Below are 24622 nucleotides of genomic sequence, written 5' to 3'. Positions count from 1 at the left end.
AGTGTGGTGCTATTCTTGTGGTGTCATATTGGTTTCATGTGAAAGTGTTGTGAAAAGTGCACTTGTATTCTGTTGATTTTATATGATTGTGACATGGTGGGGGACGCAGTAAATCTGGTAAAATTTCTTTCATCATAGGCGGTTTTATTTAACTTAAAGGAAGTCCAGAATGGGGATTTTCTGGATTGGATTTGTGATTCGGCATCCAATATTAGAAAGGAAGTTAATTATTAAGGATGAAAAAATGAAGGAATGAGAAAACTAAAATTAATTGTTTAATAGTTTATTTGGTTAATGATGTTGGCATAGCTACGGCCGAGTTAGCTTGCATCTGTTGTAATTAATGCTATATGAGTTTTTGCTGATGTGAACCATTTCTAAAAAGTTACGTTTTTTTTTCAATCATAAACCATTATAACCCGACCACAAAACGACATCCTCCACACTACACAACACAACATTGACCCAATCACTCGTAAACAAACCAATTTACAATTCCATTTTCCATTCCATTCGTCCACACGTTGACACACAAGTACATTTCTCTCCTCAGACCACATTAAAATAGCCTTGAAACATACAAATCTGATCTAATTCATAAAAGTAATTGCGTGAACTATGCAACTACATACATTAGAATTATACCGCAATATCTGAAAAAAAAAAATAACGGAAAAACCAACACATCTATGACTGTAAACCACCATAATTTAATCCCACTCCATCGGCCACACACCATTTTGAAAAACAAAAAAAATGATATTTATTTAGAAATCGTGAGATGCGCTCTGGTGTGATGTAGAACAGAAAAACATTTTCTTTATCGTCCCTTGGTCGGCTCTTTTCACCTCAAAGAAGCCGACGCCTTATACAAAAATGTCTTTTCTATACCGACATCCTTCCCCACCCCTTCAAAATCCAACGTATATAAACACAAAATAGCAAAATCTCACTGGCACTCTCGACACGACACGCAAGAATGGGACAATTACACAGAAGACAAACACTTTGAGTGAGTAGAAATACTTTGCTTGAATATATAAAAAAATATATTTTGCATTGTATAAATTCACTTTTCCACATCCAAAATATAATTGCTATATGTAAACAATGTTTGTAAATCCCAGGCCTATCGACTATGTAGCTATCGACAAAATCGATGAGCGAAGGAATTTTATTAGATAGCCGATTGGGCCCAAGAACTTTGTTCTTCATTTCAATTATTCCGAAATGTAATTGCTCATTAAACAATCTTTGATTCGCTAATTTTACCAAGATTGTTGATATTTGTTCATGAGGAAACTTTATACTATTTAGGTGGTGATTTAATTAAAATTGCATCATTATTTATATGAGAAGAGGTCTGGGTCGAAACATTAAAGATGAGGATAAATTCCAATCGAGTAAATCCGTAACTTTATTTATTTCTTTATCTTTATTGCGAATGGTGTTAACAATTATTCAGAAATCGTGAGATGCGGTCTGGTGTGATGTAGGTTTCAGAAAAACATTTTCTTTATCGTCCCTACGTTTCGATCTGTATTGAGATCATCTTCAGGGCACTCTCAACACGACACGCAAGAATGGCACAATTGCACAGAAGACAAACACTTTGAGCCCTGAAGATGATCTCAATAAAGATCGAAACGTTGGCACGATAAAGAAAATGTTTTTCTGAAACCTACATCACACCAGACCGCATCTCACGATATCTAAATAAATATCGATTAACCGTCACTAATCACCACAAAAAAAAAATGATTTTGACAAAATACAAATACTAGGCATCGAAAAAATTCAACAGAACTGATTTCTGGTAACCATTGAAGAGTATGTCGTTTCTGTGAATTTATTTTGATTATCGCAATTAGCTTTTTGGTATATTTCACAGTCTTTACTGTTAGCCAAATTGTTTTTGGAACAATGTACACAGCTCGGTTCCTTTGAGACCTTGTCGCAATCTTGTAAGTCGTGTTCATCACATCTGACGCAGCGTTGCTTGCCCCTGCATTGTGCAGCAATGTGATTAAATCTTACAGTTGATACACTGTCTTAAGGGGGGAACATAAGGACGAATTGAGCAATAACTTCCAAAAATTGTAATGGCTTCTGGTAACATTTGTCCGAGAAAAGTGACCGTGCACTAGAGGAATAGTGTGTAGGATCTCGCCGAGTAAACACGTCGAATTATAGCTCTGTGTTAGATCTGAATTTTTAGTGGGTTGAAGTGGCCTGTGAGCGGCTGGAAACTGTTCGGCTTTCAACAGGCTTCAAGATTCTGTATTGTACTACAAGAAGATTTCAGGTAGGACGTTGCTATATTCGTATTTGTATCTGAATTTTTCGTATTTTATTCCGGTTTGTTTTTAACGACAAAACCTCCTAGGAGCGGAGAGGGAATATTTCACACGTGATTCTCTTTTTCCCTCCGATTAATTCCCTCCCAGCTGGTCGATTGAAATTCCCGTGCATTGAAGGAAATTTTCTCTTTTTCCCTGCGGTTATTTCTCTTTTTCCCTTTCCTTATCAGCTGTGAATAATAAACAAATCAAAATAAATTTAAAAATTTAAGCAGGAGTCGTGCTACAGTGTCCATATATACATCTCTTATATATGGACACTGTCATTAATGTTAAAATGGCAGAAAATATAGATAAAGCTGATAAATTCTATACTGAAATGGATCAAAGACCGCTAGACGATGACATGGCTGACCGCAGAAGAGCGTTGCTAAAAAGGGCGATAAAGCCGAAAAAACTTGTCCCAGGTAATACAACTCAACACACTACCACCACTGTAGGCTGCTCCAGACATGGTGAATCCAATGAGACGGATACAGATAGTGAGTTGTTGACAAAAAAGACTAATGGTCACATGGCGAGAAAGAGACTGCGTGCACAGGAAATCTCTACTTCGGATGAAGAACTGAAAAATGACAGTGGTTTTGCAATAGTTGACAATGCATTAAAAATAAGGGCTTCTGTGTCGCAATACATGATTGCGCCAGAAAATAAATGCCCTAAACCTGCAGCAGCCTATGTCACTGCCCAGGTAGATGAATTGTTAAACATTATGCAAAAGATCGCGCAAGAAAATGCGAATCTAAGGGGCAAATATGCTCCTCTAGGAGATAAGCATGATGACCGCACGCAACAAAACACCGCTGATGCCGCTGTAGCTGCGCTGACGCCGGCGATTAAGAACATAGCGAGTGAATTAAAGCGAGACCCTATCGGCGATGTTGATACACCCATGAAAGGAATAGTTGCTGAATTGAAATGCTATATTAGCAAAATACAGCAATTCGGAACAAAGAATGGCATGAACAGTTCAAGAAATGGATAGGTTTCCTGCAACCCCCAAAAGGATACTACCAATCATACAAACGGACGTAATAACTCAGAAATCGAAAAAAGAAATACAGAACAAACATGGTCGACGTAGTAGCCAGAAGAAAAAAAACAAAATCACCTGACAAGCCTACTCCTCAGAAAAACACTAAACAAGCCTCAATGAACATTGACAAAATTGTATATATTGATCCACAAGAAAACATGGACACAACAAACCTCCTTATACAGGTCAAACAACTCATTAACCCAAGACAAAAAAAAATTAGAGTAGATAACATACTAATAACAGCTAAAGGAGGAATAGCTATTAAAACGGAATCAACTGCTGATCGACAGGCAATTTTTACTAATCAACAGCTACAACAAGCTCGGTTCACGGCATGCATAGCCACTAAATGACACCCTAGTTTGCTAATCCTCAGAACACCGAAAGAACGCCTACACAAATTGCAGAACAACTCGTTGCACATAACAGCGCAGAAGGAATATGGATGCCAAACGCAGTGAGACCTCTTTTCACTGTAAGATACGGAGCTGGCACAAGACAAGATTCTCAATTTGTGCCCTGGGTCGTGGAGGTAGACCCGAAAACTTGGAAATCCGCCATCGACAGGGGAAAAGTGTATTTAGACTACCAGTCATGTGTAGTGAAAGAATACTCTGGTGTTACGCGTTGCTACAACTGCCAGTTAGTTATACGGACACGTTGCAGCCAACTGCCTGAAAAAAGAGCCGACTTGTGGTATATGTGCTTCAAATCATGACACCAGAAGCTGTGACAGGTCAAAAGTAAAGTGCGCGAACTGCCTGAATCAAGGTCTCAATAACAGCAATCACCATGCAGGCTCAAAACTGTGCCAAATTCATATGAAGGCTCTCACTAGAGCACGGAACATAACGGATTATGGAGATGAGACAAACACCACGGACATAACAAAAAATACAATAACGGTACATCAACCCAGCAAAATAGTCGAGCATAATTTAATAGATATGGACACTGACAACACACAAGAAAACACTGCACCAAACGCACAATGATCGATATCAACAGGGAACATATACGCAGCACAATTGGCCCAAGTATAGACCCAATAAAATTTCTAAAAATTGCTCAACTAAATTGTCACGGCTCAGAAATTGTCAGTTGCGAGGCGAGAGTCCTAGCTCAAAACCAAGAAATAAGCATTCTCTTGGTCCAGGAACCGTGGCGTCAGGGCATCGACAGAGCCATGGGCTGTATAGCAAGGGTGGTCAGATGGAAGGATCCTGTCCGAGTTAGGGCAGCGATTTACATCACGGACAGAAACATTAAGAAGCTTGCTGGAAAACAATCAAGACATGGCATGTTGCCTCATCGAGTGGGCTGGCGAGCAAATTATACTCGCATCTGTCTACTTTGACAGACGCCGAGATTTTCAGGAGGATGTGTAAACCTTCTCTTCCTCTTTAATAAGAATCTGATGATAAGCCGATTTTAAATCGATACTACTAAAAACTTTATACCGTGCCACATTATTGACGATTTCTTCGATTCGGGGCAGAGGGTAAGCATCGAGTTAACCTATTGATAGTTTTGGAATAGTCGACGACCATACGCTTTTTGCGGTTATCGGTGCTAACGAGTGCTTGCGCCCGCCACGGAGACACACTTTCCTCTATGATGCCTTCCTTTAGGAGTCGAGTTATTTCTTCACGGATAAACTTTTTATCGTGTTCCGAATAACGCCCGCTACGGGTTTAACATCGGGTGTCAGATTGGCGAATAGTGACACAGGAGTTACTTTCGCGGCCTTTATACTACAAACAGTGATTGATTCTTTATTCCCGCCAAAGGAAAGGGCTACGCTACGGTGCTGCCTCATTATATCGTGACCAATGATTGCATCTGCACATAGCTCCTGTAGAACGTTTAGTTTTGCATGGTAATAGTGGCTCTGAAATCTAAGATTAACCATACTAAACCATTTAATTTCTGATTTAGCCGATTTGGTTGCCAGACTTACTTTACTGGTGGCCTTAGTCATGGGTAATTTGTGATATTTTAAATAATCAGCATTGATAAAACTTTCAGTGCTGCCAGTGTCCATTCATTAATTTCGACCTTAACAATAGCTTTCGAAAGAGAAGATGGGGCGGCCGCTAAAATAGATGCGGAAGTTTTTCTTTGATATTGATTTTGTCTCTTAGCAGTTATGCAGACTTTAGAAAAGTGACCCTTTTTCTTACAGAAGTGGCAAGTAGCCTCCCGAGCTGGACAGATATTACGTGAATGCTTGTGATTACCACAAAAGATGCAAGTTGATGATACTGTAGCAGCTGTAGGTGAGTCAGTTGGAGTGCCGGAAGTGATTTCAACTTCTTCAGTTAGTTTACTCATAGAATTGACACTTGGGGGCTCTATACCGGAAATAAGATTGCGATTGTTTTTGAGCCATGTCGAGGCCCAGTTTGTACCCTCCCACCTGGCCTGATCGAGAGCAGTTTGTAGAGTAAGTTGAGAGTTTTCTAACAGTCTCAGGGGGATATGATTTGATTGCATACCCGAAATAAAGGCATCACGAATAGACTCATCTCGATGTTGCTCGGCCGTGACTGAGCAAAAGTTGCAGTCTTTACTGAGTACTTTTAAAGCTTGTAAAAATTGATCTAACGACTCACCGGGTAGTTGTCGTCTTGTGGCTAGCTGATGTCTTGCAAAGACTTCATTGCTTCTTTTGACATATAACGAATGTAAGGTAAATATCGTCTGATCATAACTTTTACATTCTTCGATAAGTTCGTATACATCAGGAGATATAAGATTTATAAGATAATCCAACTTTACTTCTTCATCTTCGACTTGCGACCTTTTGATAAATGATTTAAAGGTTCTAAACCAGTGATTCCAGAGTTTAGAGGCGTTAGAAGCGTCTGGTTCTACATTGAATCTTTCCGGTTTAAAAGTTTCCATTTGATGTTTCGTAGACATACTTATGCTAATTAAATTGTTATAATTGAAAACACCTTATGAGAAATTAAGGCTTTAATTAGCATAAGAAATACATGTAGTAAAGAAAACAACACACTGCCAAAATGATCAACAACATAAAGCAAATAGACCATTTTAGTTTATTTTTATATTTCCTTTTCCTTCGTTAACGTCCATAATAATTAACTTCCTTTCCAATATTGAATAAACCCCAAAAAACAAATCATACAAAAACATCAGAATACAACACACGAAACCATTATGTGACCACAAGAAGAGGACCACAGTTTATGTGAGTATGAAATACTTGGTTCAAAATTTATCTTTACATCTGTATTGTATTTTTTACAATCAATATATGTTTTGTCAATTGATACATTACCCCTCCTATTACGCCTCATGCTCACATTAAACATTTGCATTCTATATAGTAGCAATAAAGGAGATATAGAGAATATAAATGTGTTACTTAGTTTCTATATACATATTTTTTAAAAATAAAAAACAGCTTTAAATTATTTTTATATTTATTGGTTTCCAGGACTCTGGGGTTCTTCAATCTGTCTTTTCTTCATTTGTTATATTCAATCGGCTGGTAGCGGTTTAATATTTTACAACTTGATGTTCTTCACAACAGCATTTAATAATGTCGGGGCTTGGCTCACCCACTTCGATCTTGCACCGAACTTTAGTGGATTTCTCATCGGGTTTTCCAAAACGATCGGCAACATACCAGTATTATTGGGGCGTATGTTCATGACCAGTGTGCTGATGATTGACGTAAGCCATTGCGTTTATTTCCTTCAATTCTATAAGTACGACGACAAATCGATTTCAGATGCAGGAGAAAGACTGGTGCTTATATTATTTCTTTGCTGGTGTGTCCCTACTAGTTGGAAATTTCATGTATATAGTCCTAGCTAATGACGAGTTGCAGAAATTTAACAAGATAATAAGCCTTGATAATGGTGCGTATACTTACGACCAGTAATTAACATACACTCATTATCACAATTATTTTCTTTAGGGGACGATTCTACGACGAAGTTAACTTCTACAAACTAAAACAGTGAAATAAAGCAGATGTTATTTTATAAAACACATGATATAAATAAAAGGAATAAAAATGGATATTTTTAAATAATTTTAATATTTTTTTATTGATGTTATAATGGATTATTGCCTAAAATATTATTTACCTTTTTAAACCATCTGGAGGGGGGGTTGGTGGCCGCAAAGATTTAGGTGTGATACGGCACTCATCACTGTACGGTAATGGTCCCAGTTCGAATCCTGTGGCCCAGCATTTGAACCTGATGTAATTACAAATGTGCTTTTTTCAGAAACACCAGCACCCCTTGGGTTCAAATACCCTATTAAAAAAAATCCTGTAAGTGGTCCTATGGATTGAGTGCACAATTTTTGTTCTTCATTTATTCTTTCTGTCTGAAGAATACAACCAAAAATGGGTGAGGCCATAAAAGACAAGAAAATTTAAAATGACTTGCAATTGTGAGCAGTAGAGGTGCTCAGATTTTTTTTGGACAAAAATTTTAATTTTTTAAATTAAATTATTTTTTTGTGCATCATGTTTAATAAATGATTTGTAATTTTGAGCACCGGAAATGCTCGAATTAGAAAGTCTACACATTTGAGAAATCCCCTGCCATCTGACAAAAATGTCTCGCCAGCAGTACTGTGTGGCACCAACGAAATAATATGTTTCAATAAACATGCTCATTAAGTTGAAATTGAAATGTAAACCGCTGATGAAAGTTGGAAAACAAAATTTAAAAAAAAACCTTTGTCTCATTTTTCATATTGGAGTACTGTTTAAAAGTAGGAAAAACCAGAAATGAATAAATTAAATCGCTCATCAGAAAAGCAGCATTTTCAGACAATTTATTAACGCTGAAAAGCTGAAAAGCTTCTAACAATTATATATATGCATTAAAACTTATACCAAAATGTTCACAAGAAGGTAGTGAATCAAATGAGACCAATTGCATTTTGATCGGACCATTAGTTCACGATAAATTAAAGGGAGGAAGACGAATCTGAGGGTTGGTTAACCTCCCTTAATTCAATTTAAAAAAAAAATTACAAAAGAATTAAAATTATATCACTTTGTAACTAATTTATATTTATAGCTTCACCATATCCACGTCCCTGGGCTTTTTCAAAGGTAGGGCCAAAAGCTCGGCCATCGTAGCTCAAATTGAGTTTCCTTGGCGAGAAGTTCGTCTGTCAATTGGTGGACGTTGGAGAGCGAGTCTGAATGGCCGTTGGACGTTGGACCTGGCCGAAAAACCCTGCTTGCTAGTTGCTACTTGCTAGTTGAGCTGTACCTGTATCTGGCGACATGGCGCGCTCTACGCGACGGCACCGAACCGCAACGTGCGTCACCTCTGACTCTATCTTCCAAATTTCATGACTGTCATTTTATTTTAAATACTGTAATAATAATAATAATAATAATACTTTATTGCAAAAAAAGAAAAGATATAATCATTACATAATGTATAATTTAAAGTAAAATTACGGCATGGAGGGTCCGTCAGCCGGAGGTCGATTTTCATTTGACTTAAATGTTTGGTCGACACAGAGAAAAAAGTACTAAAGAAAAAAAAGGATCCTTAAATAAATATTACAATTGATAATTTAATTTTTAATAATTATATTAATTACTAACATACATTGTAAAAAATAATTTTTGTTCTTTGTTTAATTTACAATAAGTATAGATATATAAATTATTTGGGCCAGCAATTTAAAATGACAAGGCTTTAAAATATTCAAAAATTAAATTCTAATATTAACTCTTGGCGATAGTGCCAGGCGTGGCGCTCGTATTTGATTAAATTTGTATAATCATTAAGCAGTAAGTCAATAGCCTGTGTCACATTCAATTTAGCAAAATTTAGATGCCGAAGCCGTATCACCGATAGGATAGTGCATTTTGCAATAAAATGCACTATGTCTTCTTTAACCTGGTCGTTGCACAATGAACAAATTACATTTTCTCTAGCCCGAAAAGATGCACCATTTAGATAAAGGAGGTCCTCTCTGATTTTGAATAACCACCTTAACTCGACCAATGACAAACCATTAGACATGTCCTTAGATAGGTTAAACATATTAAAATCATCTTGGTAAAGTTCCTTATAGCATAAAAAGTGCGAGGTTGATCTGACTTGTTCACGAAGTACTTCACTGAAATTGACACTCTATTTTGTTATAATTTACTTAAACTGCAAAGGCCACCATTCAAGTTATTTATACAAAATGATGAGTCACATGATAGATCTCTACACATGCCATTCCAACGTTCAAACCACAATGCACCACGATTAACGACTTCCAGGGCTACTATTTTGGAAAGACGGTAATCAGGATGTTTCAAGAGTTTAAAGATGTAATTAAAATGAAGTCCCCATTTGATATTTTTCACCTTAGTAGGAACAGGTCTTCTGAAGTACATGTTTAATATGTTACATTAGCCAATAAATCTTCCATTACTTCATGAAGTGAATATTGTTCTTTTTCTCTTTAATATATATATTTTGTGTGTTTAGATATTAATGATATTACATTTGCATATGTTGTGTTAGGACATATTCACCGTGACGATTAGTTTTGTTCAATTTTCAGGGTTTTTCTGAATGTTTTATTTCAAACTAAAAGCTACAAGGTATAAAAAAAACTCTATATTAAAATTTGATAAGTATATAAAATTATGTTGTTGCGAGTTTGAAGAAAAATCTTTATTGTTTTCTGAAAATTATTCTCCAAATTTATTGTAATATAAATGTAATGTTTGTTTTGGGATATCTACATTCAACTATTCCTTTTATTACTTTTTCCCTTGTTGGATTTTAGCTTATCAGGTATTTAAACGAACTCTAGTAGCAGAGTAGGAAAAAAATTACTAAACTCCTAATTAAACAGGATGCACATTTCTGCCAAAGTTGGGTACGAATTGTTGGAAATTTTATTATACCTACCTTATTTTGATATATTCTATATGAACAAGCATTGTTATGTCCCTTATCAGTATTTAAGTCATACTTTTAACTGTTGTATGCATAAAACTACGTATGAGGTTTATTTATTTATTTTTTACGAGGGTTCGCAAGTTGTGTAAATAAAATAAATTTGTAAAAAAGGGGTAAAACTAATATGCAGGGTTTACTTAGTCATTGGAGAAAAAAAAGATTTTTCTAAGCAAAAATGTATTTTCATGTAAATGTGACAGTGACAATAAGCAGGCAGGCCAAGATCGATCGGTAACTATCCAATATTATAAAACTGGATAAATTGAATTTTGGTGAAATGAGGCAATTGGGGCATATTCAAAGCAAAATAAGGCATATTCCAATAAGTCTTTGGACCTGTCAGAGTATATGAGGATGCATTCCGAACCATAGTGAGTCTTAATACATTTAATTAAAACTGCAGTAGATTTATCTTGCAATTTTCTCAGGTGAAAGGATCTACCGTCTCCGGTCGAATTGATTAAGCCCAATTTTAAGGATTTCTCTTTAGATCCTTCAAAATATTTTGAAAATTTTACTCGTACCTATGGTGTAAACTTTAAAATCGCTATCCTGAAAAATTTATGTATTAATTAGTATTAATATTAATGTAACATATTAATTATTTGAGATATTCCTTTTTAAAAATATTTATTTAAAAAGTAGTAGCTCCGCCGATACACATTCGAGGAAGCTTACACAGAATCTAATCTAGTTACCCTTGGTCCATGATTAAATCACCTCGGGTTAAGGGGGAGAAAAATGCACTTGTGCATAATCGATATCTGATAAGCCGAGTGCATTTTTCTGTACAATTGAATTTGAAAAGTTTTATATCAGTACAAAAACTTGTCACATTTAAATATGAAGGAAACATATGGTTTACTTATAAATATTAGACTATACAATTTTTGTTGTTAACTTTTTAATAAGATCATGGGTAAGACTATAATGTACATTCTCTGTCAAATTTACTCAATTTAAAAATTTATTCGTTCTATTAGGTGGATTCAGAGACTTTTGGGGACTAGGAGTACGGCATATTCAGGTGTTACTTCTATTTTCATGTGCCCTCGTCAATCAAATATTACTATCTGGATTGGAAGCTGTAATTATCATGGTAGAGTCGGAAACAGCGCCAAACAGCAACTACACACTTTATGAGGATGCATTCCGAACCATAGTGAGTCTTAATACATTTAATTAAAACTGCAGTAGATTTATCTTGCAATTTTCTCAGGTGAAAGGATCTACCGTCTCCGGTCGAANTGATTGTGACGGTGGGGGACGAGGTAAATCTGGGAAAATTTCTTTCATCATACGCGGTTTTTCTGGATTGGATTTATGATTCGGCATTCAATATTAGAAAGGAAGTTAATTATTAAGGATGATAAACGAAGGAAAGAGAAAACTAAAATTAAGAAAAATGACAAAAAGGAGGGAAAATTCGAAAGGTTGAGTTGAGATGGGAAGTTAGTGTCCTAGTGGATCGAAGTCACGATAGCTCAAGTGGTAGAGGAGCGGCGTATCTAGCCGAAGGTCGTGTGTTCAAATCCCGCACGTGACACCGACTTTTTTTTCTCAACTTAAAACCAAACCAATTTACAATTCCATTTTCCATTCCATTTGTCTACACGTTGACACACAAGTACATTTCTCTCCTCAGATCACATTAAAATAGTCATCAAACATACAAAACAGTATATACACGTTTTATCCACAGTCAAAGACTCAACACCAACAGCCCACAAATCCGATGTAATTCATAAAAGTAATTGTGTGAACTGTGCAGCTACATACATTAGAATTACGTCTCAATATCTGGGAAAAATCCGGAAAAACCAACATATCTATGACTGTAAACCACCATAATCTAATCCCACTCCATCGACCACACACCATTTTGAATAACAAAAAAATGATTTTGACAAAATACAAATACTAGGCATCGAAGAAATTCAAACGCGACTTTCTAGAAATGGTTTCCATCAACAAAAAATCACAAATACCATTAATTACAGAACAGATACATGCAAACTCAGCCGTAACTACGCCAACAACATAAAGCAAATAGACCATTTTAGTTTATTTTTATATTTCCTTTTCCTTCGTTAACGTCCATAATAATTAACTTCCTTTCCAATATTGAATAAACCCCAAAAAACAAATCATACAAAAACATCAGAATACAACACACGAAACCATTATGTGACCACAAGAAGAGGACCACAGTTTATGTGAGTATGAAATACTTGGTTCAAAATTTATCTTTACATCTGTATTGTATTTTTTACAATCAATATATGTTTTGTCAATTGATACATTACCCCTCCTATTACGCCTCATGCTCACATTAAACATTTGCATTCTATATAGTAGCAATAAAGGAGATATAGAGAATATAAATGTGTTACTTAGTTTCTATATACATATTTTTTAAAAATAAAAAACAGCTTTAAATTATTTTTATATTTATTGGTTTCCAGGACTCTGGGGTTCTTCAATCTGTCTTTTCTTCATTTGTTATATTCAATCGGCTGGTAGCGGTTTAATATTTTACAACTTGATGCTCTTCACAACAGCATTTAATAATGTCGGGGCTTGGCTCACCCACTTCGATCTTGCACCGAACTTTAGCGGATTTCTCATCGGGTTTACCAAAACGATGGGCAACATACCATTATTATTGGGGCGTATGTTCATGACCAGTGTGCTGATGATTGACGTAAGCCATTGCGTTTATTTCCTTCAATTCTATAAGTACGACGACAAATCGATTTCAGATGCAGGAGAAAGACTGGTGCTTATATTATTTCTTTGCTGGTGTGTCCCTACTAGTTGGAAATTTCATGTATATAGTCCTAGCTAATGACGAGTTGCAGAAATTTAACAAGATAATAAGCCTTGATAGTGGTGCGTATACTTACGACCAGTAATTAACATACACTCATTATCACAATTATTTTCTTTAGGGGACGATTCTACGACGAAGTTAACTTCTACAAACTAAAACCGTGAAATAAAGCAGATGTTATTTTATAAAAAACATGATATAAATAAAAGGAAAAAATGGATATTTTTAAATAATTTTACTGTATTTTTATTGATGTTATAATGGATTAGTGCCTAAAATATTATTTACCTTTTTAAACCATCTGGAGGGGGGGTTGGTGGCCGCAAAGATTTAGGTGTGATACGGCACTCATCACTGTACGGTAATGGTCCCAGTTCGAATCCTGTGGCCCAGCATTTGAACCTGATGTAATTACAAATGTACTTTTTTCAGAAACACCAGCACCCCTTGGGTTAAAATACCTTCGTAAAAAAAATCCTGTAAGTGGTCCCTTGGATTGAGAGCACAATTTTTGTGAAGCCATTAAAATGCATTTTTCCACATAATTTTCTTTATTTTTAAAAAAATATCTGCTTTTTTATTTTTTGTTTGATGTTAAGTAAAGAATACACGATTTTGATCAAAAATTTTTATTTTTTTTCTTTATTTATTCTTTCTGTCTGAATAATACAAACAAAAATGGGTGAGGCCATAAAAGACAAGAAAATTTAAAAAGACTTGCAATTTTGAGCAATGGAGGTGCTTAAATTTTTTTTTGGACAAAAATTTTAATTTTTTTAATTAAATTATTTTTTTGTGCATCATGTTTAATAAATGGCTTGTAATTTTGAGCACCGGAAATGCTAGAATTAGAAAGTCTACACATTTGAGAAATCCCCTGCCATCTGACAAAAATGTCTCGCCAGCAGTACTGTGTGGCACCAACGAAATAATATGTTACAATAAACATGCTCATTGAGTTGAATTTGAAATGTAAACCTCTGATGAAAGTTGGAAAACAAAATTAAAAAAAAAAAAAAAAAAACCTTCGACACATTTTTCATATTGGAGTACTGTTTAAAAGTAGGAAAAACCAGAAACGAATAAATTAAATCGCTCATCAGAAAAGCAGCATTTTCAGACAATTTATTATCGCTGAAAAGCTTCTAACAATTATATGCATTAAAACTTATACCAAAATGTTCACAAGAAGGTAGTGAATAAAATGAGACCATTTTTTTTGGGGGGGGGAGGTTTGGGGAGTCCCCATTACCCATGACCCAAGTATGGGTGGAATGGTGATACCAGCAGCGAAAAACCGGAACCTGGGAAATGAAGACGAGTGCACCACCCCGGCACCACGAACGGCCGTGACGGGAGGGGAGAGATGCTTTTTTTTCTCTGTTTCCTCACGAGAGGACGTGGATAAATACCATGTACATAAAAAAGCCTAATATGGAAAAGTCCAATTCCTCGAGGGACAGGGACTAACACGCCCTGCATCCCTCCCGTCCGCCGCCAAAAGCAGGCATCACGGGGAACCTACACTTATACAAGTTATTCAGATATAGTGAGATGCGGTCGGGTGTGATGTAGGTTTCAGAAAAACATTTTCTTTATCGTGCCAACGTTTCGATCTTTATTGAGATCATCTTCAAGGCCTCGAATTTACAAACGATGTTTACATTTAACAATTACATTTAGGATGTGGAAAAGTGAATTTATAAAATGCAAAATATATTTTATATTCCACCAAAGTATTTCTACTCACTCAAAGTGTTTGTCTTCTGTGTAATTGTGCCATCCTTGCGTGTCGTGTTGAGAGTGCCAGTGAGATTTTGCTGTTTTATGTTTATATATGTTTGGTGTTGAAGGGGTGGGGAAGGAAGTCGGTATATAAAAGGAAACATATGGTTTACTTACAAATATTAGACTATACAATTTGTATGAAATATAAAAGCATTCAACTAAGGTTGTAGGATAAGGTTTTTCACAGATTGCACAGAACTATTGAAGAAGTCAATGCTATTGCAGATGTTGTTACTCTTGATCATTATTCTGTGTAGAGGAGAAGAGAGCATGTAGTTAGAGCTTTGGAATTCAATATAAAATAATTTATAGGTTTTAAGAGAGTACGGAGGGACATGTAGCTGTAGTTGAGAGAGGAGATAAGGACTATCAATGAGATTGTTTAATAATTTAAATACAAAAACAATATCAAAGTAATCCCTTCTTAGTGCCAGTTCGAAAAGTTTAAATTCAGAGCGGATTCCAGGGTTGGCAGAATTCGGAGGAAGATTGAGTTTGTAGGAATTTTTTAAAAATTTGTTTTGTACAGATTGAAGAATTTTTTGATAATTTAGATAGAATGGGTTTCAAACAGGTGTAGCATATTCTAGTATGGGTTGTACAAAAGCTTTATAAAGATGAACAAAACATAGAGGATTTTTAAATTCATAGGTGTTCCGTATGATGAAACCTAGCATCTTCATAGATCTATTTTTTATTGAAGAAATATGTTGTTTTAAACTTGAGCTTTTGATCAAAAAGTACACCAAAATCCTTTACGACCTCAACTCGCGTTAAAAGAGCATCATGGAGAGTAGAGATAAATAAAAGGTTGTTTCTTATGAGAGAATGTAATTGTGTAGCATTTGGAAACATTAAGAGCAAGTTTGTTATTAGAGCACCAGGTTAGAACATTATTGATAGAATTTTGTAATTGTAAGCAATCGGAAGGAGAAGTGATTATGGAATAGATTTTCAGATCATCAGCAAATAATAAAAATTGAGCAGAAGGAAGAGCAAGATGGATATCATTAGTAAATAAGAGAAACAAAACTGGTCCAAGATGAGACCCTTGCTGGACTCCCGAGGAAGCCGCAAAGGGACATGATTCAAATGATTTTATTTTGACTATTTGTTTTCTGTCGGAGAGAAAACTGGATAACCAATTCAAGATAGTTCCGGTGGAACCATAATCCATTAGTTTCCTTAACAGTACTGTGTGATTTACTTTATCGAAAGCTTTAGAAAAATCAGTATACACTGAGTCTACTTGGTGTCCAGAGTTTATTGCATCTAAGATGTAATTTTGAAATGTGGGCAGGTTAGTAACAGTTGATCTATTAGAGCAGAAACCATGTTGCTGACGTTTAATAAAAGATTTAATATCTTGGAGAACATGGATTGAATAGATATTGCTCTGTAATTGAAAACATTAGATCTATCGCCAGCTTTATGTAGAGGAATGACAAAAGTGCTTTTCCAAGCATTGGGGAAAATATCTGTTTTTAACGACTGGTTCAGAATATAGTGTAAAGGAGCGATAAGAGCCACAGAACACTTTTTAACTAATATAGGGGGTATGCAATCGGGACCAGAAGACTTTTTCACATTGAGTAATGAGATAGAATTTAGTATTTCATTGTGTGAGATATAGTAATTAGAGATTAGAGAAGATGGCATAAGGAGAGAGGTTGTTTCAGGTAGGGAAGTGGGAAGATAAGAACTACGGTCATAGACTTGGGAGAAATATTTAGCAAAGAGATTAGCAATGTCATGGCCATTAGATGAAGATTCATTGCCTAAACGCATGAAAGGGGGAGGGCATGGCCTTAGAAGTGTTGACAGAATTCACATAATTCCAAAACTTTTTAGTATAGATTGGATTGAGTTTTCTGTATCAAAAAGATAATTCTTATAGCAAATTTTCGACAGTGTTTTACATTGGACTCCAAGAGATGAAAATTTTGAATAATAATAATTATCAAGAGTTTGCTTGTACAATGAATGATACATCTTTTTTTGCTTGACTTTTTCAATAAGTTCTAGACAAAACCATTTCTATAATTATGGGTAATTATTGCCAGTTTTAGTTTTAAGAACATACATTTCTATAGCTATTGAAAGAACTTGATAAAAATAATTTAAACACTCGTTTACATCTGTAATACTATTATTTTTTTTACGAGGGTTCGCAACGGGAGAGGTTATATCAACCCTCGAGGTGCCAGTGATTTTGAAAAAAAGCCCATTTGTAAGTATGTCGGGTTCAAATGATGGGCCGCAGGATTCGAGCCCGGTACCTTTACAGTGTTGAGCGCCATGTCAACCAGCGGCCACCAACGCCCCTCACCTATGAGATATTAGTACGTTTTATAGGTTAACAGATCAAATTAAAGGTTGTGTAAATAAAATAAATTTGTAAAAAAGGGGTAAAACTAATATGCAGGGTTAACTTAGTCATTGGAAAAAAAAGATTTTACTAAGCAAAAATGTATTTTTATGTAAATGTGACAGTGTTAATAAACAGGCAGGCCAAGATCGATCGATAACTATTCAATATTATAAAACTGGATAAATCGAATTTTGGTGAAATGAGGCAATTAGGGCATATTCAAAGCAAAATAAGGCATATTCCAATAAGTCTTTGGACCTGACAGAGTATGTACAATTGATTAAGTCAAATTTTAAGGATTTCTTTTTAGATCCTTCAAAACATTCTGAAAATTTTACTCGTACCTATGGTGTAAACTTTAAAATCGCAATCCTGAAAAATTTATTTATTAATTATTATTAATATTAATGTAACATATTAATTATTTGAGATCTTCCTTTTTAAAAACATTTATTTAAAAAGTAGTAGCTCCGCCGATACACATTCGAGGAAGCGTACACAGAATCTAATCTAGTTACCCTTGGTCCATGATTAAATTACCTCGGGTTAAGGGGGAGAAAAATGCAATTGTGCTTAATCGATAAGCCGATTGCATTTTTCTGTACAATTGAATTGGAAAAGTTTTATATCAGTACAAAAACTTGTCACATTTAAATATGAAGGAAACATATGGTTTACTTACAAATATTAGACTATACAATTTTTGTTGTTAACTTTTTAATAAGATCATGGGTAAGGCTATAATGTACATTCTCTGTCAAATTTACTCAATTTACAAATTTATTCGTTCTATTAGGTGGATTCAGAGACTTTTGGGGACTAGGAGTACGGCATATTCAGGTGTTACTTCTATTTTCATGTGCCCTCGTCAATCAAGTATTACTATCTGGTTTGGAAGCTGTAATTATCATGGTAGAGTCGGAAACAGCGCCAAACAGCAACTACACACTTTATGAGGATGCGTTCCGAACCATAGTGAGTCTTAATACATTTAATTAAAACTGCAACCTCCCGGGCATGAGGGTAAACTGCGTCCACACATATTACCCACTCCCCTTACCTACACTTACACTGTCTTAAGCACACTAACAGTACACACCCTAGGGATGCCGACCCTTGGAAGGCTCTTGAGACGAACTAAAAATCTCACGTCCTGGGATTGGCGACCCAGTACGTACATAACTCCGCCACACCTAACATTAGGTGGTGTGAGGGCGGGGGATTTGGACGGTGTCTGGGCCTCCGTCAACATGCCACCTCAAATACACAGGTCGATCACGCGTCCAAGTACCTCGGAACCCGAATATAACAAACGCACATTACCGTGCACAAAACACAACAAATACAACATACAATTCTCATCTGGAGGGGGGATCTCCTGGTCTCTTTGGGTGTCCGTGATACCTGCTCCTGTGAGGGTACCGGAGGAAAACTGGGTTACGGCACTCCCGGGCCGCAAGGTAGTACAGGGACCCGAACCCCGGACTAGCCACCGGGGAGGCTGTCCTATCACCTCGTGTATAATGTTGTGGTGCCTAGTACCGCCAGCTGGCGACTGGATGGTTACCGTGCTGCGCACCGCGGCCGGCCCTCCTGAGGCCACGCAGGGTGCGGGCAGATCGGAGAAGCACCCGAATGGGCCGGGGTATCACCTTCAAAGGTTGAGGATTGCACTCACATGGTACACATACAATCTTACAGACAAAACACAAAACCAATGAAGATGAAAATGGTGATAAAAAGGGAACAAGGAGTAAAAGTGCCTACTCCGCCAAATGCGGGCTCGACCAGCCCAACAACACTCCCTCCTCTCCCCAGGCCTTTCCCAATCCCCCTGAAGGATTTGCCTCATGGGAATCCGGAAGACCCCTCAGCCACCCAGACCCATATCTCTCCATCCCTTGCACTCCCTTCAACCCCCTCACCACAACCATCCACTCCTCCTGCCAGGATGGAGGATGAAAATTTCGTTGCCGTAGCTGGGAAAAGGAAAAGAGTCCCCTAACAACTCACCAAAAGGGATGACAGAAAAGAAAGCAGAGAAACATGTGCCTGTGACTCCTGAGTCACCGGAACAAAAAAGAGAAAATAAGGTAACATGGACACAAAGGAAAAGAAAAAGAAATCGCGGAGTGGTGCGCAGGAAGTTTGCGAGTGTGGGAGGGAAGCTCATCCGAAAGAATCTGGGTGCGCCGACCCTTCCACTTGCGTGAACTTCGGGGGATGCCATACGGCACGATCCGCCAGCTGCCCTGTTCTCTCCAAAGAACGAGAAATTCAAAACCTCAAAGTATAAGACAAAATGAGCTTTCGAGAGGCCAGGGCAATGGTCGAAAGTAGAGGCACTGCTGGGACATACGCCCAAGTTGCAGCTCGTCCCGCTCCTGGGCTGAGGGTCCCGGGCAAACCCTGGCGGCTGCTCCTCCAAAAGGAGAAGCCGCCAAAGCCCCCCCCCCCCAATGATGGCGGGGGCAATAGAAAAGGTGGCTGATGCCACCCTCCCCCAGAAGTGGATGGTAACATCCTCTTCCCAAACGTCCCCGGCACGGAAAGTCGCGGCTAGCCGTGAGAAGCAGTCCGACAAACCGGGGACGAACATGGCCCCACCAAAGCTGCCGCCACCTTGGGCCAAAGCCCGCGCAGGTGCCCCTTAGGCAGAGAAAGGTTGCTCGATGTGTCCCACATATTAGAGGCGTGTCATGCCTTTGCGCCATACAGAGAGCGAGAAGGCATGCCGCCGGACTTAAGAAAAGTTCTCGAGCACTGCAGGGAGTTTCAGGGTCCCCTGTTCCGCTTTTTAGGGGAAGTTGGGTTTTTTTTATTGTATGTAGTATGTCTTATGTGTTGTGTGTCTATATGTTTTGTCTGAGTGCATGTATTTATTAGCGTGAATGGCGAGGGGTGAGGGTGAAATATAACGTCATCATCACCCTTCGAATGATGAGAGCGTAAGAGTGTGTGTTCGGGGTCGATGGCGGAATATTTATAAAAGTACTCCATCGACCCCCAATCTAGATTAGTTTGAGTATAGGGTCGGTGGGGAATATCAAGTACTCCACCGACCAAAGAGAATGAGTGTGCTGTATGGATGTCTTTATGTGTATGAATGTATTTATTTGTATGAATGTATTGTTTGAAAGGGTAAATAGAATATAGACATAGTTGGGGGCTGAAATGACCTAGATGTCGGAAGCCCCAGTCAAAAAAAAATTAAAACTGCAGTAGATTTATCTTGCAATTTTCTCAGGTGAAAGGATCTACCGTCTACAGTCGAAACTATTTGGCTGATGCTATTAATTACACTACAATCATAGGATATTTTATTGGTGGTATTCTCTCGGTTAAGGCGAACCCAAAATTCACTTTACTCTTCGCAACTGTGGCTTTGTCATTCATACCGTANATGCATTCCGAACCATAGTGAGTCTTAATACATTTAATTAAAACTGCAGTAGATTTATCTTGCAATTTTCTCAGGTGAAAGGATCTACCGTCTCCGGTCGAAACAATTTGGCTGATGCTATTAATTACACTAAAATCATAGGATATTTTATTGGTGGTATTCTCTCGGTTAAGGCGAACCCAAAATTCACTTTACTCTTCGCAACTGTGGCTTTGTCATTCATACCGTACATTATTCCTACAATGACAAACAACTATGGATTTAATGTATTGTATTTCGTTCGATTTTATCAGGGTATATTTTATGTAAGTATTAATTTTGCATTTTACAAGTATTTCTGTGTAACAACAATTCTGTAGGGAATAATATGGCCAACGATAGGAATAATTTTATCCAAATGGGTGCCATATACTGAATTAGCCAGGAGTATGTCTCTCATAATTTCAGGTATTGAAACTTTCAAACTTTTTATATACAGTGGTTAATATAATATTTACATTGTTTTAGCACCTGTACTTGGTAAGAGTATTGTCATACTGTTAGGGAAATTCTTGCAAACGAGTGTTGGTGGTTGGAGTAGTCTGTTTTACATATCAGGAAATGTAGGAATTCTATGGGTTGTTGCTTGGGCATTTTTTGGCTTCCCGGACCATTTCAAATGCTTTTACATAACACCAGCTGAAAAATTTTATATTGATAAACTGACTTATGATATACATCCTACATACAAAGTAAAAAATTATGTTATACAAATTTAAAAAAAAAACAAAACTAAGACCTTATGAACTACAGGGTATCAAAATACCTTGGAGAGAAGTAATTAGATGCAAGCCTTTTTACGGCTGCATGTTGGAAGCACTATTCTCTAACTGGGCTTACGACTTTGCAAGAAGTGCACGGTTTTTTCAAACATACTTGGTAAACTATCTAGAACTATCAGATGAACGGGTATGTTATGATTAAATTTCTTCGTATAATTCTTAATAACAATATCATTATATTTTAGGCACTGTACTATATCAGTCTTTTACCTATCTTTTTCATTGTTGAACAAATGATTGTTGGGACAATGGTAGACATAATGCACAGTAAAGAACGTTACCCGTTAATTCACTTACGAAAAACCTGCAACAGTATAGGTAATGTCTGTTTCTTAGTGACCTGTTGTTTCATAATTTGTTGAAGTCGTGACGAGCGGTCAAGAATGATGTAGTTTAGAAAAACACCTTTTTCATTTTTTTGCTAACGTTTCGACCTTTATTCCCCTTATCTTCAGGGCCAGGGTAAATTACAAAACATATATTGAAAATGTAAAGTTTGAACCAAATATTTCAAACTCATATAAACTGTGGTGCTATTCTTGTGGTGTCATATTGATTGGTTTTATGTGAAAGTGTTGTGAAACGTGAACTTGTATTCTGTTGATTTTATATGATTGTGACGGTGGGGGACGAGGTAAATCTGGGAAAATTTCTTTCATCATACGCGGTTTTTCTGGATTGGATTTATGATTCGGCATTCAATATTAGAAAGGAAGTTAATTATTAAGGATGATAAACGAAGGAAAGAGAAAACTAAAATTAAGAAAAATGACAAAAAGGAGGGAAAATTCGAAAGGTTGAGTTGAGATGGGAAGTTAGTGTCCTAGTGGATCGAAGTCACGATAGCTCAAGTGGTAGAGGAGCGGCGTATCTAACCGAAGGTCGTGGGTTCAAATCCCGCTCGTAACACCGACTTTTTTTCTCAACTTAAAACCTTAATTAACTGAATTGTATTAATTGGTCAAGCGGACCACGAAAAATAGTGAATTGGACTAAAATTAAGGTTTAAAAGTTTATTTGGTTAATGATGCTGGCGTAGCTACGGCTGAGTTAGCTTGCATCTGTTCTGTAATTAATGCTGTATGAGTTTTTGCTGACGTAAACATTTCTAAAAAGTTACGTTTTTTGCAATCATAAACAATTATAACCCGACCACAAAACAACATTCTCCACACTGTACTACACAACGTCGACCCAATCACTCGTAAACAAAACAATTTACAATTCCATTTTCCATTCCATTTGTCCACACGTTGACACACACAAGTGCATTTCTCTCCTCAGACCACATTAAAATAGTCATCAAACATACAAAACAGTATATACACGTTTTATCCAAAGTCAAAGACTCAACACCAACAGCCCACAAATCCGATGTAATTCATAAAAGTAATTGTGTGAACTGTGCAGCTACATACATTAGAATTACAACTCAATATCTGGGAAAAAACCGGAAAAACCAACATATCTATGACTGTAAACCACCATAATCTAATCCCACTCCATCGACCACACACCATTTTGAATAACAAAAAAATGATTTTGACAAAATACAAATACTAGGCATCGAAGAAATTCAAACGCGACTTTCTGGAAATGGTTTCCATCAACAAAAAATCACAAATACCATTAATTACAGAACAGATACATGCAAACTCAGCCGTAACTACGCCAACAACATAAAGCAAATAGACCATTTTAGTTTATTTTTATATTTCCTTTTCCTTCGTTAACGTCCATAATAATTAACTTCCTTTCCAATATTGAATAAACCCCAAACAACACACGAAACCATAATGTCACCACAAGAAGAGGACCACAATTTATGTCAGTATGAAATACTTGGTTCAAAATTTATCTTTACATCTGTATTGTATTTTTTACAATCAATATATGTTTTGTCAATTGATACATTACCCCTCCTATTACGCCTCATGCTCACATTAAACATTTGCATTCTATATAGTAGCAATAAAGGAGATATAGAGAATATAAATGTGTTACTTAGTTTCTATATACATATTTTAAAAAAATAAAAAACAGCTTTAAATTATTATATTTACTGGTTTCCAGGGCTCTGGGGTTCTTCAATATGTCTTTTCTTCATTTGTTATATTCAATCGGCTGGTAGCGGTGTAATATTTTACAACTTGATGCTCTTCACAACAGCATTTAATAATGTCGGGGCTTGGCTCACCCACTTCGATCTTGCACCGAACTTTAGCGGATTTCTCATCGGGTTTACCAAAACGATGGGCAACATACCATTATTATTTTGGCGTATGTTCATGACCAGTGTGCTGATGATTGACGTAAGCCATTGCGTTTATTTCCTTCAATTCAAGTTCGACGACAAATCGATTTCAGATGCAGGAGAAAGACTGGTGCTTGACTTACTTCTCCGCTGGAGTATCCCTACTAATTGGAAATTTCATGTATATAGTCCTAGCTAATGACGAGTTGCAGAAATTTAACAAGATAATAAGCCTTGACAATAGTGCGTATACTTACGACCAGTAATTAACATACACTCATTATCACAATTATTTTCTTTAGGGGACGATTCTACGATGACGTTAACACTGAAATAAAGCAGATGTTATTTAAAATACATGATATAAATAAAAGTAAAATAAGGATATTTTTAAATAATTTTACTATTTTTTAATGTTATAATGGATTGTTGCCTAAAATATTATTTACCTTTTGAAACCATCCGGAGGGGGGGGGGGTTTCGTTGCCCCCAAGGATTTAGGTGTGATACGGCACTGTACGGTCAAGGTCCCAGCATTTGAACCTGATGTAATTACAAATGTGCTTTTTTCAGAAACACCAGCACCCCTTGGGTTCAAATACTTTCGTAAAAAAAACGTCCTGGAAGTGGTCACTTGGATTGAGTGCACAATTTTTGTGAGGTCAATAAAATGCATTTTTTCCACATCATTTTGTCTTTATTTAAAAAAAAATCTGCTTTTTTATTTTTTGTTTGGTGTAAAGTAAAATAATATAATAATAAGTACACGATTT

At 36.6% G+C, this 24622-nt stretch overlaps 3 protein-coding genes and 2 long non-coding RNA genes across 12 annotated transcripts; 3 read left to right on the top strand and 2 right to left on the bottom strand.

Moving 5' to 3' along the window:
• Positions 1 to 2579: 2579 nt before the first annotated feature.
• On the top strand, positions 2580 to 8723 carry LOC112127093. 6 transcript variants are annotated; one of them, XM_024227485.1, is made up of 4 exons: positions 3468 to 5678; positions 6866 to 7104; positions 7163 to 7292; positions 7352 to 7439. In XM_024227485.1, the coding sequence occupies exons 1-4, from the start codon at positions 5648 to 5650 to the stop codon at positions 7387 to 7389; spliced, it is 438 nt and encodes a 145-aa protein (XP_024083253.1). In that variant the 5' UTR covers positions 3468 to 5647; the 3' UTR covers positions 7390 to 7439. The 6 variants fall into 6 exon arrangements, 1 of the variants encoding a protein (XP_024083253.1); XR_002910395.1 differs by having other exon boundaries at positions 3467 to 6616; positions 7163 to 7399; XR_002910394.1 differs by lacking the exons at positions 6866 to 7104; positions 7163 to 7292; positions 7352 to 7439 and adding an exon at positions 8475 to 8723 and having other exon boundaries at positions 2580 to 6616.
• LOC112127094 lies at positions 6834 to 8037 on the bottom strand. Its single transcript, XR_002910396.1, has 2 exons — positions 7524 to 8037; positions 6834 to 7385 (listed from the first exon to the last, which is right to left on the bottom strand). It is a non-coding gene; the product is annotated as an uncharacterized LOC112127094 (long non-coding RNA).
• A 2011-nt stretch (positions 8724 to 10734) lies between the features above and the next one.
• On the top strand, positions 10735 to 13418 carry LOC112127095. Its single transcript, XM_024227489.1, has 4 exons — positions 10735 to 10750; positions 12845 to 13083; positions 13142 to 13271; positions 13331 to 13418. Exons 2-4 carry the CDS (start codon positions 12925 to 12927, stop codon positions 13366 to 13368), a joined length of 327 nt encoding a protein of 108 aa, XP_024083257.1. The 5' UTR covers positions 10735 to 10750; positions 12845 to 12924; the 3' UTR covers positions 13369 to 13418.
• Positions 13419 to 17921: 4503 nt separating this feature from the next.
• On the top strand, positions 17922 to 24510 carry LOC106673711 (putative inorganic phosphate cotransporter). 3 transcript variants are annotated; one of them, XM_024227486.1, is made up of 10 exons: positions 17922 to 18103; positions 18168 to 18346; positions 20849 to 21079; positions 21134 to 21221; positions 21282 to 21505; positions 21567 to 21722; positions 21781 to 21913; positions 23669 to 23907; positions 23963 to 24092; positions 24152 to 24219. In XM_024227486.1, the coding sequence occupies exons 1-10, from the start codon at positions 18100 to 18102 to the stop codon at positions 24184 to 24186; spliced, it is 1419 nt and encodes a 472-aa protein (XP_024083254.1). In that variant the 5' UTR covers positions 17922 to 18099; the 3' UTR covers positions 24187 to 24219. The 3 variants fall into 3 exon arrangements, with proteins under 3 accessions (XP_024083254.1, XP_024083255.1, XP_024083256.1); XM_024227487.1 differs by lacking the exon at positions 24152 to 24219 and adding an exon at positions 24423 to 24510 and having other exon boundaries at positions 23669 to 24092; XM_024227488.1 differs by having other exon boundaries at positions 23669 to 23875; positions 23963 to 24166.
• Positions 23640 to 24177, bottom strand: LOC112127096. Its single transcript, XR_002910397.1, has 2 exons — positions 24107 to 24177; positions 23640 to 24013 (listed from the first exon to the last, which is right to left on the bottom strand). It is a non-coding gene; the product is annotated as an uncharacterized LOC112127096 (long non-coding RNA).
• Positions 24511 to 24622: the final 112 nt, after the last annotated feature.

Source organism: Cimex lectularius, unplaced genomic scaffold (assembly GCF_000648675.2).
Source record: "Cimex lectularius strain Harlan isolate CLEC.00 unplaced genomic scaffold, Clec_2.1 scaffold18, whole genome shotgun sequence".
Classification (NCBI taxonomy): Eukaryota; Metazoa; Arthropoda; class Insecta; order Hemiptera; family Cimicidae; genus Cimex; species Cimex lectularius.
The sequence above is the reverse complement of the archived record's forward strand: the minus strand, read 5'-3'. Positions and strand labels throughout refer to the sequence as shown.